General features: G+C 38.3%; 1 protein-coding gene across 2 annotated transcripts in view; it reads left to right on the forward strand.

Moving 5' to 3' along the window:
• mcu (mitochondrial calcium uniporter) overlaps positions 1–13944 on the forward strand; it is a 61722-nt gene that overhangs the window by 13380 nt on the left and 34398 nt on the right. The window contains exon 2 of one of the 2 annotated variants that reach the window (XM_086093391.1): positions 11290–11400. In XM_086093391.1, the coding sequence (XP_085949517.1) occupies positions 11290–11400 (111 nt within the window). Of the gene's footprint in view, positions 1–11289; positions 11401–13944 lie in introns of those variants that run through there. The other variant, XM_086093392.1, reaches the window with a different exon arrangement.

Consider the following 13944-nt stretch of genomic DNA (forward strand, 5'->3'; position numbering starts at 1 on the left):
GCGTGTGTGTTTGTCCTCTAACCACTATTCGTGTAACCCCTCTTGCTTCTGAAATGATTACAATTTCCCTAATGTGGGACTAATAAAGTTTATTTAACCTAGCCTAATCAGCATACGACATATTTATTCAATTCCTCTTTTGTTCCTCGCTGGAGTAAGGTACTGACAGACTTGACACAACTGGGCTGTCTACAATCATCAGTTACTCGTGAGGGTGTTTTTTCTTGGCGCATGCCATGACAATTTAAAATAACATTGTGTTCCATTGGTGTTGTGGGGGTTCTATTTATGGATATGGAAAGACTCTGCTGATGTTATTTGTGGATTATGTGGGCCGTTTATACTTTTAGTAAATCTCATCCGTCTTTATTTTCATGATGTCTTTGAATGTTGTCTGTTTATGATGATTAAATGTTGATCATTTTATGGCAACTGTTATCTTAGTAAAAAGCACTTGGTTAGCAGAATACTAGTTCCTTGTATTGGAACAAATCAGTGAAGCTGCAGTTTTAACTTGCACTGCTGGAGCTCTAATTTCACCCTGGGGAAAACCCAACCTGCACATGAACTTAGTGAACAACGCACAGGCAATGGAAGAATTAAACAAAAAGGCATGGACTGTTAGTGGGAGAATTCCAACATATTTTCATTGCAGTTGCATTGTTAGCCTGAGGCCATATTCGCAATGTAGCGTGCCAAGATTTTTATGAATCGTATACTCATACTACTACTGTCCCTTTCTGCTTGACAAAAATAAAGGTTCGTTTTGAAACAAGATTTCTGAATATGTTGTAAACTTTTCACATCGCTGTGCTTCTGTTGCCAAGGTAACTGTATGATTACTGAAAATGCCCTTTTCTACTATAGGTAGTCCAAATCATTATCTCATGTCTCTTCACTCATCTCTTTCAACAGACATATCCGCATAGACATGCCAAATTCAAGTGATTATGGCCACCACAATGCACGTCTGTTCCCTTCATCCACTGAGATCTGGGTTATAATTTTTCGACCATTATCCATGATCTCAATTTGAAGAATGCTTGCAGGGCTGCTCAACGTTTTGTAATGCAATGTGGATGATGGTTTGATTGCCAGGTGGTTGTGATGGTACGGTCAGTGACTTCGAACACGAGTAGATCCTTCTTCTGAATTGAATCTTGTTCTGAGGCGAGCCATCCAACATAATATGTCAGCTCAGCAGAGAAAAAGCCATAAAATTAGATTGATGTGGTGAACTTGAGTTAGAACGCAGACTCAACGTGGCTACTCGAACACATCTAATAATGAAGACGTTAACATTTATATTTTGAGTAGGGGACAACTATTGCACAATTAATAACCTTTTTTTTGTTCCTTTGAAAATTTGCCATTTTCAACAGGCGGCCGACTGATTAGCCCATCCACCTCACAGTTCATAGGTCATGGGTTGGTATCTGGGCTCCAGGAAAATGAGGGGAAAATAACAAAATGTCCTGGAAAAGCTGAGTTGTCTTAGAGAATTATTTCCCCTCCCTCTGCTTCTCTCTGCCTTGTGGGTGTACACAACCGGGCTAAAGAGACAATTTAGTCTGTTTTCAGCTGCCTTTAATGGGCAACATTGAGCTGTAGCCTTTTTCTGCTTCATCTCGACATCCACACGTGATACTCCCAGCCAATCAAATTGCATATTCCCTTAGAAAAGTTCTGCTGCCCAGTGTTTCCATATGACTTTGTTGCTAGATTACTGACTTTTCAGACCCAAGTAAGGATTTATTTTCTCGAAAGAAGCACTGAAACTAAGGGTGTTGCTGTAGTGCTGTATATCGAGTTTGAGGTTTTTCTCTCTCTTTCTTGTACTCTTCTTGAGTGACAGAGAGCTGTAGTGTGCATGCTGTCACTTTGGGCTGTGCGCTCTGAGATGAAATACATCTCTGGTTTCATTAGAGCCACAGCGTCCATGACAACGGCTTTGAGATGGGTAGTCTTACTGGACCACATTTCACTCAGTATTTCATACTTGCTCCATTGTCCGACAGCAGAAACAGAAAATATTTGAGAGAGAAAAACTTCATTAGGTATTGAGTTCCTATTTTTCATACAGTTTTTAGCTAGTGTTGCATCCCTGGGCTAGTCAACCTGGCTGTGGCAGTGCCATGGGTGCTAGCATGGGCCTTCGGCCTCTCTCCAACTCATCAGCAGCTCATGAGGCAATCAGCTATATTCCATCGTCTTGATTTACTTAGCAATGAAATTCATTTAGATGTCCACATCCAGTGAGATCTTACTGTGACGTTCGCAAACGTCTGTTTTGAATGAACCATGAGAATCATATTAGAAACAATTCACAGCTGTGTGAGAGACGCAAATTGCCAACTTGGTACAGTATTTCTGGTAACATTGAAACAATTTGGTTAAATGTACAAAATATAAGGTACACTTTTAGAAAATAACACATCTCCAAAACTTGGAGGTGGAATTTATTAGGGTATGGAGTGATAACTTGACTCAAGTAGCAGATGAAAAAGTCCTGGAAAATAATTTCAAGAAAATAGTGGGAACCAGTCCAACGTGTACCATGCTTGACTGATGTCTCAAGTCATCTGGAATGCGCTTCAGCAGGCCTGCGACCCTTGTGAGGATGAGCGGTATGGGAAATAGATGGATGGATGATTTTCAATAGGGCAGGAAAATTAAACAGCTTTGTGTATGCAGGAATACATGTTGGTATGGTATGGTAAGGTAAGGTAGACCCACTTAGATCCTGGGAGTGTTGAAAGCCGATTTAATTTTATGTCATGTCTTGTAGTCGTTTAAATTAAATGACCTTGGCGATGAACCGTGGCAGTGTCAGTCGGTAGTTGAAGTTGAGGATGAGCGGTTTGGAAAAACACTCTCATTAGACATACATGAAGCCAGAATTTTCTCCTCTACAGCAATCCCTCATCTCCGTGATGCTTTTTCACTCATTTCCTCTCGTCTGCCTCCCCCTCACACTTCTGCTCTCTGTACTTTTGGAAATTGTTGCTGTCCTGCACTTCTTCTTCATATTGAGTTGATCCTTACTTACAAGCCCTTAGGAGCCCCATTTAAAATCAACATGGAACAGCAAGGAATTCAATTTTGTAATAAACCTGGAGCCATGGTCATTTTTAGATAAATCGACTTGTCCAACTTTAAGATGATTTCTTTTGGTTTATTCCAATTACACCTCAAGGAATACATTAGAAAATGATTTAATGGCAGAAGGGCTGTCTTTGTTCGCTCGTTTCTGTTACGGCCCTTTTGTTTTTGTTCTCCACACACCTGGGCTAAAGCTTCTGAAGTTGCTGTTGCCTATTATGAATGAAAGCTTTTTAGAGCTTGCCCATTCATCAGCAATGCAGCAAATGATGCTAAGCTTACAGCCCAGTACATTCGCCTTCATGACCCTGATTCTTGCATGTGCGTATGTGAGTTGTGATTACATCACGTGTGCGTGGGTGAGTGTTTTCATGTTTGTTAGGCGATAACTTGTGAAGCCGGGTACTGATGATGTACCCATGTCACCTTCTGTCTGGTTTACATTGTTCTCACAGTTTTGTGGTGTTTCTTCCCTTTTTCCTACTTTACAAGCATTTTACACATCACCCATAATGATATTTCTGCATTTCTTCAGTATTAGTCTTTGTTCTAATGCCCGTGACCAATTAATTGATGCATATTGTCCACTTTAATAGATACTGACAATCTGCCAGATACATTTTTTCCCCCTCTAAAGGGCAAAGTAAAGTAAAATAACTTCAAATAATTTTAGGTTAAAAAAACAAAAACAAAAGAACATGGGCTTGATTAACAAAAAAGTCTGGGCATGCAAAAATGGGCTCAAAATTGATTGTACAGGTAAACCGATGAGGAAGTTCTGATGTATTAACCAGGCACAACCAGGATTCCATTTGCGGATTGCTGAGCTGTTGTTGTTTTTTTGCGTTGTAGGAGGAGTATGTGCCAATAGAGCACACACAATTGATTTATCAAACCTGAGACAAATTGCATGGGCTGATTTTTGTATCTTTATATAGCGGGTCTGAAAGGCAGCTGCAAACCAGCATATGAAACAGCGCTAGGGTAGTGCGCAAAAAGTGAGGCGATGGGGAGAACTTTTCTGGTTGCGTGAATTTTTTTTGAAATACCAGCAAAATGACGTGACATAGCATCTATTCATTAATGATCACAGGGCTGACTTGGAGTCAATCACAAGAAGGAGTCCTGCCATATCACCTATGACAAAAACCCTTTAGCAGCAACACACAGTTACACAGGATGATCACGTACATCTCATTGTTACACACGTGATACTTGTTAAATCAAACAAAACATTTAACTTATTAATATGTTAGTTTGCCCCTTCCACTGACACATCAAGTGTAAAGCCTGTTTGTTTGTTTTGTTTTTAAATACGAACATAAATGGTCAAAGTTTCATTTTCAAAATCGTCCCATACGAGTGGAAAAGTTCTCCCCGCCGCCTCTTATTTTGCCTGTGCTACATTGGTATATTGGTTCTGCTTTGTGCCTGCCTACATTTAAAAAGTGCTATTTAAAGACACAAAATCAACCAGCATAATTTGGTGCTATATCACACTGTGTGTGCTAAATTCAATTCAATGTAATTTTGTTAAATATTATTAGCAAAATGCTTCCTTGTAATTCATGCTTAACTCTTATAGATGCCTGGTAAACACTGCATTTGAGCAGAGAAACAGTCCTGAAGACTAATGAGGAAATACATAATGTATTGTGTTTGCTGGGAGAGTGAAGAATCGCATTAAATAGCTTTCCTGTCTTATTTAAAGTTAATGTATTTAATTATAGGGCCAACATGACTGATCAGCTGCTTGCCTTCCAAAAGAGCAGCTGTCTTTTTTGCTGTCTTTGCTTTAAAAACTTAAAGCGAGAGACAATAGAATAGAGTAGCAAACAATGCTGTGCAAGTGAGAATTTTTGCCAGCTCTCCGCAAGTGCCTCTGCAGATGCAATTTGATTAATTTGATTTTCATTTGGATGGAAATCAGACTTGTGTCATAAATGGTTTAAGTTCTTCAAAGTACCTCAGTTTCTGTGGCCATGCTGTTTTATATCCTTGAGCTCCTGCTTGTCATCAGTGAACTTCCAGGAAAGCCCCTCTAACTGGATGAATTCTCCTCTGCTCCAAATGTCTTCATTGGCTTGCGGTCACTCAGCAGTAGCCCGGCCCTCATTAGTCAGCCTGGGTAGACACTGGTTTTACTATATGTGCTTAATGTGTTGGAAATTTCATTTGTCTCTTCATTTCCCCACTCCTATCTTCCTCGTCATACTCTTCTCACTGGCCAGTGATTGCCTTTTTGCCTGCCCACTCTTGCCCCTAGACATCTTTCCCCTTCACCAGCAGGCTAACTGCCTTTCCCTTACAAGTGTAGAGATGATGAATGAGAAACTGAATGAACTGAAAGATAAGAGGAAGAGAGATGGTCGGATAAGAAAGCACATCATTTTTTGGTAATATTTCTGTTTTTGCTGCATTGTCACCATTGCAGTAATGCTAAAGCATAAAGTTGCACATGCCAAGACTATTTTCAGTATTAAGTAACTATATGCATTCAACGCAAATATATATATATATATATATATATATATATATATATATATATATATATATATATATATATATATATATATTAGGGTTTGATTGCCCTTTTTACCTATTTTGTGTTCTCTTGTCCTCTTGTATATATATATATATATATATATATATTAGTAACATTCCTGTTAATTTGTTTGCAAATATCTTCAGCAGCTTCTACCTATCCTGACCTGTTATGATCTTCTGCTCTTGCCCTTCACTAATAGATGTCTGGCTCTGACATCTGTGTGGCTCTTATAGAGTGTTCTCTGGAGCCGCTTTTCGACCATGTATAGTTCCGTTCGATTCACAAGTGTTAGGAATGGTAGACCCTGACCTGGTTTCCAACATTTCATGTACGGTACTTTCACTTTGGTATGTGGCTGTTTATTGGGCATATGGTTCTTTTTACATTCCATTCCAGTTCCGTTTATGAAATTTATATATTATTATACAAGCAGCAGTTGCAATACAGTCAGTGACTCCAAAACCTTTGACAATTAAAATGTCTACCCGACTGAGCTGACCCAAAGACTTTACTAATCTAGCTATCTTTCAAACTAGTTCATATTAAAGAAGACATATCATGGATAATTTATGTTTGTGTACAAATAGGATGTTGGTGTGCCTGCCCACCAGTAAAGTTTAAAATATGCTTTCATTGTTTTGGGCCCTCACTTTTTTTCTGGGCGCTGAGAAGCAAGTACAGTAATTTCTATACTGTACTATACTACTATAAGACGCTACTTTTTTTACTTGCATTCAACCCTGCGGCTAATACAAAGGTGCGGCTTATCCATCAGATAACAAGAAGGCGGACTATAAAGGAAGCGCAAGAGCGTCAGCCAGAGCAAAACAAACCAAGTGAGCCCAAATACAAGAGACAGAACAAGCGCAAGACAATTTGTGCCCTCATTATGGAAAATAAAGTAGCGGGAACCCGTTGCGGTAACATTAAAACATCAGCGGCTTACAGTTGGGTACGGCTTATATGTGTAATAAACTCCAGTATTCCCCAAATTTAGCTAGCGCGGCTTATAGTCAGGTGCGCCTTATATAAATTACTGTAGTTGGCTGCCGCAACCAATTGCCGCCATTTCATGATACATTTTGATATTGAATTATCATCCTGCACTAAATTATGTTTTTTTTAGATTGTTATGTGAATCACACGTGCACTTGCAATCTTCTTAAATCATAATCACGTAACCATTTGGCATGATTCTGGCCAAATATAATGTGGAATTTGACCAAAGTCATTGCTTGTGTATCGGAAAGATGTTTCCATTATTCTAGTGTGTCAATCTGTTGTGACAGATGGAATTAGATTAGCAAAAGGATGCTAAGAGACTGGGAATTAAAATTCTCTCTTGAAGTGAGCACATTGACAGGCTTTTTATGCTCTAACACAGAGAACTACTATTTTATGCAGCATCTGGGATAGATAAAATCACTCATTAGTCATCCTGAGTTTAGGTACTGTATATCTTCCAGTAGGAGCCAATCTGAGTCTTTGGCAGTTAGTTGTTTCCATTCATTAGAAGTGGCACGGTCAATTTGGGCATGTCAAGATTGCATTAATCAACATTTCCTTGATTGTACATGGGGAAAAGGATCAATTATTGATTTTTATTTTTAACTACTTTAACGGTATGGGCGGTATCACACTTTGAATGATCTAAGATTGTTTCAACGGCAGTAGTGGATTGAGCAGAATAAAGAGCTGCCTTGTATGAATGGATGTAGCTCAACTTCCCATTGCTGAAGCAAGGTTCTCCGTTAAGGTGTGAATACACAAAGCTGACGGTCAGTGAGCATCAGTGAGCAAGTAGTGTCTTGTACCTAGTCACATTTTAAAGGTTTAAATGATAAAACCAATTAAAACAATGACAGGCTGCTGGTTTATGGTCTGAGCTCTGATCACTCCTTTCGCGTTTCTGTGAACCAGGTTGAACTCAGGTATCAGCAAATTCACATTGACTGACAGTGAAGAGTAGAAGCAACTGCTGTTAGTGGAACCTTTTTAGTCAGATCTCTGAGGGCATACAATCTGGAATTCAGGTATCGTTTTTAGGAAGAAAATACATCAGCAAAACTCTTTGAATTCCAATTGTTATTCACCTCATCTCAACTCGTTCTGAACTTCAATCTTGGGACAGGATCACTGACATTCTGAAGTCAGAGGCATTCAGGACATTCTCCCAACCTTGCATTTGACTTTCTACTCCAGAACAAACTATTCTGACCTTGTTTGTTGTGTGTTGTATCCATGAAAGGAGGGAAGTGTTATTTTAACCTGCTGGTTCTCTTGTGTAAGGAGGCCAAGACGTGTGGACGTTTTGTGCGTGTATAGATTGCTGTATGATTCGACTTGGTTTGTTGTAGAGCAGGTATCTAGAGAGAACAGCTGCTGTCTTCTCTGACAATCAAATCTCCAGAAATAGATTGGGCCTTCCCTCCATGGCTCACAGGCCTGATGGTGCAGATAGGTCACAGTTAATACACTCAACACACTTCATGTGTTATATACTGCACCTCTGAAGCAAGCAGCCACATTTTAATATCTGGGAGGACGTTAAATTTTTCAATTTCCCGTTGAGTCTTTGTATGGTTGTCTATATTTCGACGGCCTGTTAACTTTAAGACATTTTTTAAATGTACACTAATTTTATTTGACTGCTTGTATGGAAGTGACATCATTGTGTTAAAAACTTGTTCCTGCAAAGGAAGAGAGCCGTCTTGTTCAAAAACATTGTTTGTAGACACTGGAGGCTTGAAGTCACGCCCCACGTAAGGGTTGGCGCAGTATGCCTGACCTAAAATAGATAAGCAAGAGGCAATAATCCTGCAGCAACACTCGATCATAGTATCAAGGTTCACTGCTTATCTTAATGGTGAGCTTTAGCGCGGTGTCCTCTTTGAAACCGGTAGAGTGGTCAAGCATTGAATTGCCTAGCCTGGGCCAAGCAAAGTCGCTGTAGTTTATTTTGCAAATCCTGCTAACACTTTGTGATTAATAGAAATGTTTTCATGAACTACCTCATCGTCCTCACATCCAATCATTGTCAACATTCAACAATTTTCACTAGTGTTCCAGCTTCACTGGTTTTGAACCGTTAAAAGGATTTTCTAACAATGAATTCATATTTGAGTTTGCACTGAGGCTAACTCCTCTTTAGTTTAGTCTTAGTTCAATATTTCTGTAACAATACCTTGTTTTATCAAGGTTCACTGCTTATCTTAATGGTGAGCTTTAGCGCGGTGTCCTCTTTGAAACCGGTAGAGTGGTCAAGCATTGAATTGCCTAGCCTGGGCCAACCAAAGTCGCTGTAGTTTATTTTGCAAATCCTGCTAACACGTTTGTGATTAATAGAAATGTTTTCGTGAACTACCTCATCGTCCTCACATCCAATCATTGTCAACATTCAACAATTTTCACTAGTGTTCCAGCTTCACTGGTTTTGAACCGTTAAAAGGATGTTCTAACAATGAATTCATATTTGAGTTTGCACTGAGGCTAACTCCTCTTTAGTTTAGTCCTAGTTCAATATTTCTGTAACAATACCTTGTTTTAGCAATGAGCAGGGATTTTTATCAAGGCTGAATGTTGTTGCCATAAGGACACCAGAGATATGTTTTGACATAATCTGTGCCAACGAACTGCCTTTGTATTATTACCATTAAATTAATTCAGATGAAGTTCACATGTGAATAGAGATTTCTTGTGAGCGATCCAAGCAATCGATGGGCGATGAAACCTTTGAATACTCTTTAAAATACTATTTTAAAACCATGGTAATTGTACTAATAAGGACATCTGTCATAGCTATGGTATCTCCAGATAACCTGCTTTAATGATCTATAACTAACAGTGGTGGACCAACCTGGATAGTTTAGATTCCATGCACTGTGTAAGTGCACGTCATACATATACAGTCAATAAAACAAAAACCAAAACAAAAAAAAGGAGTTGGTATCTGTAATTATTGCCTTGGTTCATTCATAGCTACCCGATTATGTCTCTAGATTCCCTGTTCTGTATTAAAGGTGAACTCATGTTATGTGGAGTGTTCCAGACGCGTCTGTTCTTGCTCTAAAAGGTTGTCCATTTTTATGTTCCACGGTCTCTGCACCCTCAAATTATTTCTGCCAAGTCTGCGTCTGTCAAGCCTGCCCTAGTTCATTCCATTTCTCTGTATTTTCTTTGCAAATGTCTTTAATTTTAGTTTTAAAGTCTGGTTTCATTTCACATTCTATTATTTATTATTATAATCAAGCTTCATTATCTGTGATAGAAGCCTTCTCCCAATTTAATGCTTTTCCCCTTAATAGATGCCTGGTTATCTTTGCAGTTAGTGTAGTAAATAAAGTTGTCAATTGTAATTAAGTTTGTCTATTCTTTTGCTTCTTCAGACCGTGTTCATTATGTAGTACACACCACCAAATGTTTTCTACTGAGTTCTTTAGCATTAAAATTGTGTACTATAAATGATAAACTGTATTGCAATTGATTTTTTTCTTTACACTCACACCAGAAAATTGTTTAATCAATTGACCACTGTGTTTCACAACATAGCCTACCTTTCTTCTCAACAGCAAATGTCTGTCCCCGGCTTCTAATAAGAACTTGATGAAGGTTGCAAAGAATGAGGTTCACTTTACCTTAACATTCTTACTCTTAAATATTTTATGTGTAAAACCCTTTACGTGTGATCGAATATTGCATGTACTGAAATCATCAACTGATTGGATAAAGTACAGTATTCTGATTTAAAATATTGCAAGACTGTGGATGAAGAGCCTCATCTTTTTGAAAATATTGTTTTTAAATGCAATCTGTAGTTTTGTTTTGTTTTTCTAGTCCAGCATTACATTAGTGATACGCTTTATTTGGTGTGAACATTTGTTCTTTCCTTTGGGGAGTTTTCATTAAAGGTTTGTTTGAGATGCAACAATTGGGTGTATGTTGCATCATTTTTACTGTGTACGTAAGATAGCTGCAGTGCCACAATAACCGAAGTGGCTGCAGACCTATATAAGTAAATACATTTATTAATTTATAATTAAATAAAGTTAGTTCACAAACCAAGTTTATTTGGGATAATGCACACAAACTTGATGGCCCTAAAATGTCCTGCTAAAGTTTTTAAAACTGATTGCTGCTTTTATCATCCTTTTATCATCCTATCGTAAATAGTGGAAATAGAATTCATCCATTCCTTAGGTGATAGATGTTAGAGGTTGCAATGTATACACATTGCACTAAGTTGATTTGTCATCAGACGATACACAGCAGTGGTAATAATAATAACGAATGGCATTCAATTATTACTATAAGGTTATTCCATGCAATGGCTGACTAATCTTTACGCTAGTGAGCTTGAATAAGAGAAATATACTACACATGCACACATTGTACAATAACATCTTGCACATACTTTTGCTACCACGTGGTGTATTTAAATTGCAGGAAAAAAATCTGTTGTCTGTGATGAGGAAACTAAACAGCATCCACTTTTATGCTTCATTATATTAATCCTCTTTTAGGAAGCTAGTGTAAACCCTGCTGGTGTTTAACTGCTACATCAGTCACTTTATTTCCAATTTGAGCTGATGATGATGTTTCCTAACTTATTTCTTCCTCTTCACATGTTTTCTTTTCGGCAGGAGGTACTGTCTGCGCCATTCACGCGCCAGAATGTCCGGAGAGCACATGGCCTCCGGTCGGCAGCCCACTCCACACTCTTCACTCAGTCTCCCTCTGCCCTGTCTCCGCAGGTTAGTATTTTATTTGTTTATTTATTTATTTTCATATGCATTTTATCCAAACAATATATTTCTTCTTTTTTTTATGCATAATTAGCAAAACTATGAATAAGATTAACTGAAAATAACTTGCAGGGGCTCCCACACGCCCTTTCAAGGCACTTCATGTTGCGTATGAAAATTGGAAATACAAAAATTCGCACAATATGGACATTACCAAACTTTGTATGAGCCTTATAAGTCTGGTACAACTATTTTGACAGTTGCATCAAAATTTTCAGTACTTCAACTTAATTTATTTATGTATTATTTTTTTTAAATATCCATTATTCTGCTTGGCCTGCTACACCTAAAAAAATTGTCTATTTTGACAACTAGTTAATGGTTGTTTTTATAATCTTCAGTTTACAAGCCATTAGTATGCAAGTCCTACTTGGCACCGCAGCTCTGATTAATCTCATTAATAGGAAAAATCTATTCAAATGTATTCACTGTGTTCAAAGCAAAGCGTTCCACCGGGGTGTCATTGTGCTGGACTGTTTTTGAGGATCTGAAGCAGTCTGTGTAGTCATGTGACGACAGTTTCACATGAAGAAAATTTTGAAATGGGTTTGACAAGCTGGTATGATTCTGAAATGCAATGTGTTGTGAGTCAGTGAGCATGACTATGGACATGGAGCCATCCATTTTCTATACTGCTGTTAAAGATCATATCAGTGGCTGGAGCCTTGTCCAGTTGGCAAAAGGATGGATCACGATGAACAGGTCGCCAGTCAATTGCAGGGTGATTGTGCATGGGGCATTGAGTAGGAATTGATCCCAGACCAGCTATAGAACTACCACATTATTTTTTCTGGACGGACAATTGCATTTTTGGGGGGGAAGCGATGTCACAGTTACTATTTGCTTTAACAAGACTGAATTACAGTCAAATGAAATATTAGTGTGTCGACTTTTGTGTTTTTATATCTAAGCGATATACCAGCTTAATTGGATAGATGAAACAAGAATGAGGACATTTCAAATACCACCACGATGGCTCTTTCTTTCCTCTATGAGCGTGGCTACGGGACTGGATTGCTTTGTTTTCCATTCATTTTTATCAACAATATTGTAATGTTGTCAGCAGGCTTGTCCATATCTGTTTTCCAGCTTTTTTCACTGCCACTTTGCCTTTTATCGCGACTTGCCTGTTAAGATTGCAACTATTTACTTTTGGTCTCTATAGCTCATATGCAGTGACGCAGGCGCATGATATTCTAAAAATACACTCAAGGTCAAGAAAGCATTTTTTTTCACCAAGATAAGCCCTTCGTCCACAAAGCAGTTTGCATTGGATGAAATTTTGATGAGATCATGTTATTTGTTCCTTTAGTGCTTACAGTTTTGCTCTGTGTAGTGCATTAGCCCAGCAACTTTTACTCTACGTGCGGATTTGTGTGCGTAAGTTTGCTTTGTGGGAGTGAGCAAATGTGTGATGTGCTTTATTTGTGTTGGTGCACATGTATTTTGTGTCACTGGGCAATGAAATGGAGAAGGTGTGTAGGGTGGGGGTGGTTGTTGAATGAAAAATGAGCACACGCAATACTCAGCCTGTGTTTACATTTGACTGCAGCGTGCATTTGGGGTGGTTGGAGAATGAGAACAGAGGAAATGTTTGCTTCTCCTGCTTGGGTAATAGAAAATAATAATCTTATCGCCAAAGCTATGCCTGAGGGGGCTCCTTGAACAAGAGAAAATGGGTGGAAAAAAGGTGTTGTTTACACATCAATGGTGAAGTTTTTGATAATGGATATTTTTACTGTTTTAGTTGAATGCTGCTCAGAATAAATGTAGTCCCTAGTTGACATCACTTCTTCTACTTGAGATTGAAAAGATGATGCCTTTGCTAGTTGCAGCTAAGTAGTGCATTTCATTGTACTTTAATAGCTTCAGGGCCCTAACCCTAGTTAGATGAAATAATATTATTCGACAAATACATGCATCATATCTGTTGTGACATTGTCATCTACTGGCCTGGCATTCCATTTACAGTGTTTTCAGTTGTTGTTGGAGGTCAATGTGAACAGGTATTATTTTACGATTTTGTCTGTATTAGATATGGGCGATGGTCTCTCGCTATTTCGCGGTTCACTTATCGCAGATTCACTATATCGCAAATTTGTGTTTGGGTCTAAAATGTATACATTTATTTATAAATGGGTTTATTTTGGGTTGTACCTCTCTATTTTGCGGGGTTTTCAGAGAGATTATTAACCCAGCCCGCGCCAGATTTACTGTATTCTTTATTTATGCTGCTATTTTTCTTATTATATTTAACAGGTTTTTAAAAGGGTGGGAACTGTGTGGTGGCTACGTTATGGTTAAGTAGAAGCGTAACTCACCCACAAAAACAAACACTTAAAATATATATATATATTTTTTTACACGCCCTCTACTTCCGTGCCCACTCGCAAAAAGTGAGGGAACATTGTTTTGGAATTTGTGGGTCACATCAAGTTTAATTTATTTATTTTCATATATTGATTTTTTTTGTGCCCGTGTCAGTTTTTTAAG

Source organism: Leptonotus elevatus, chromosome 13 (genome assembly GCF_054856555.1).
Source record: "Leptonotus elevatus isolate MCC_2025b chromosome 13, RoL_Lele_1.0, whole genome shotgun sequence".
NCBI lineage: Eukaryota > Metazoa > Chordata > Actinopteri > Syngnathiformes > Syngnathidae > Leptonotus > Leptonotus elevatus.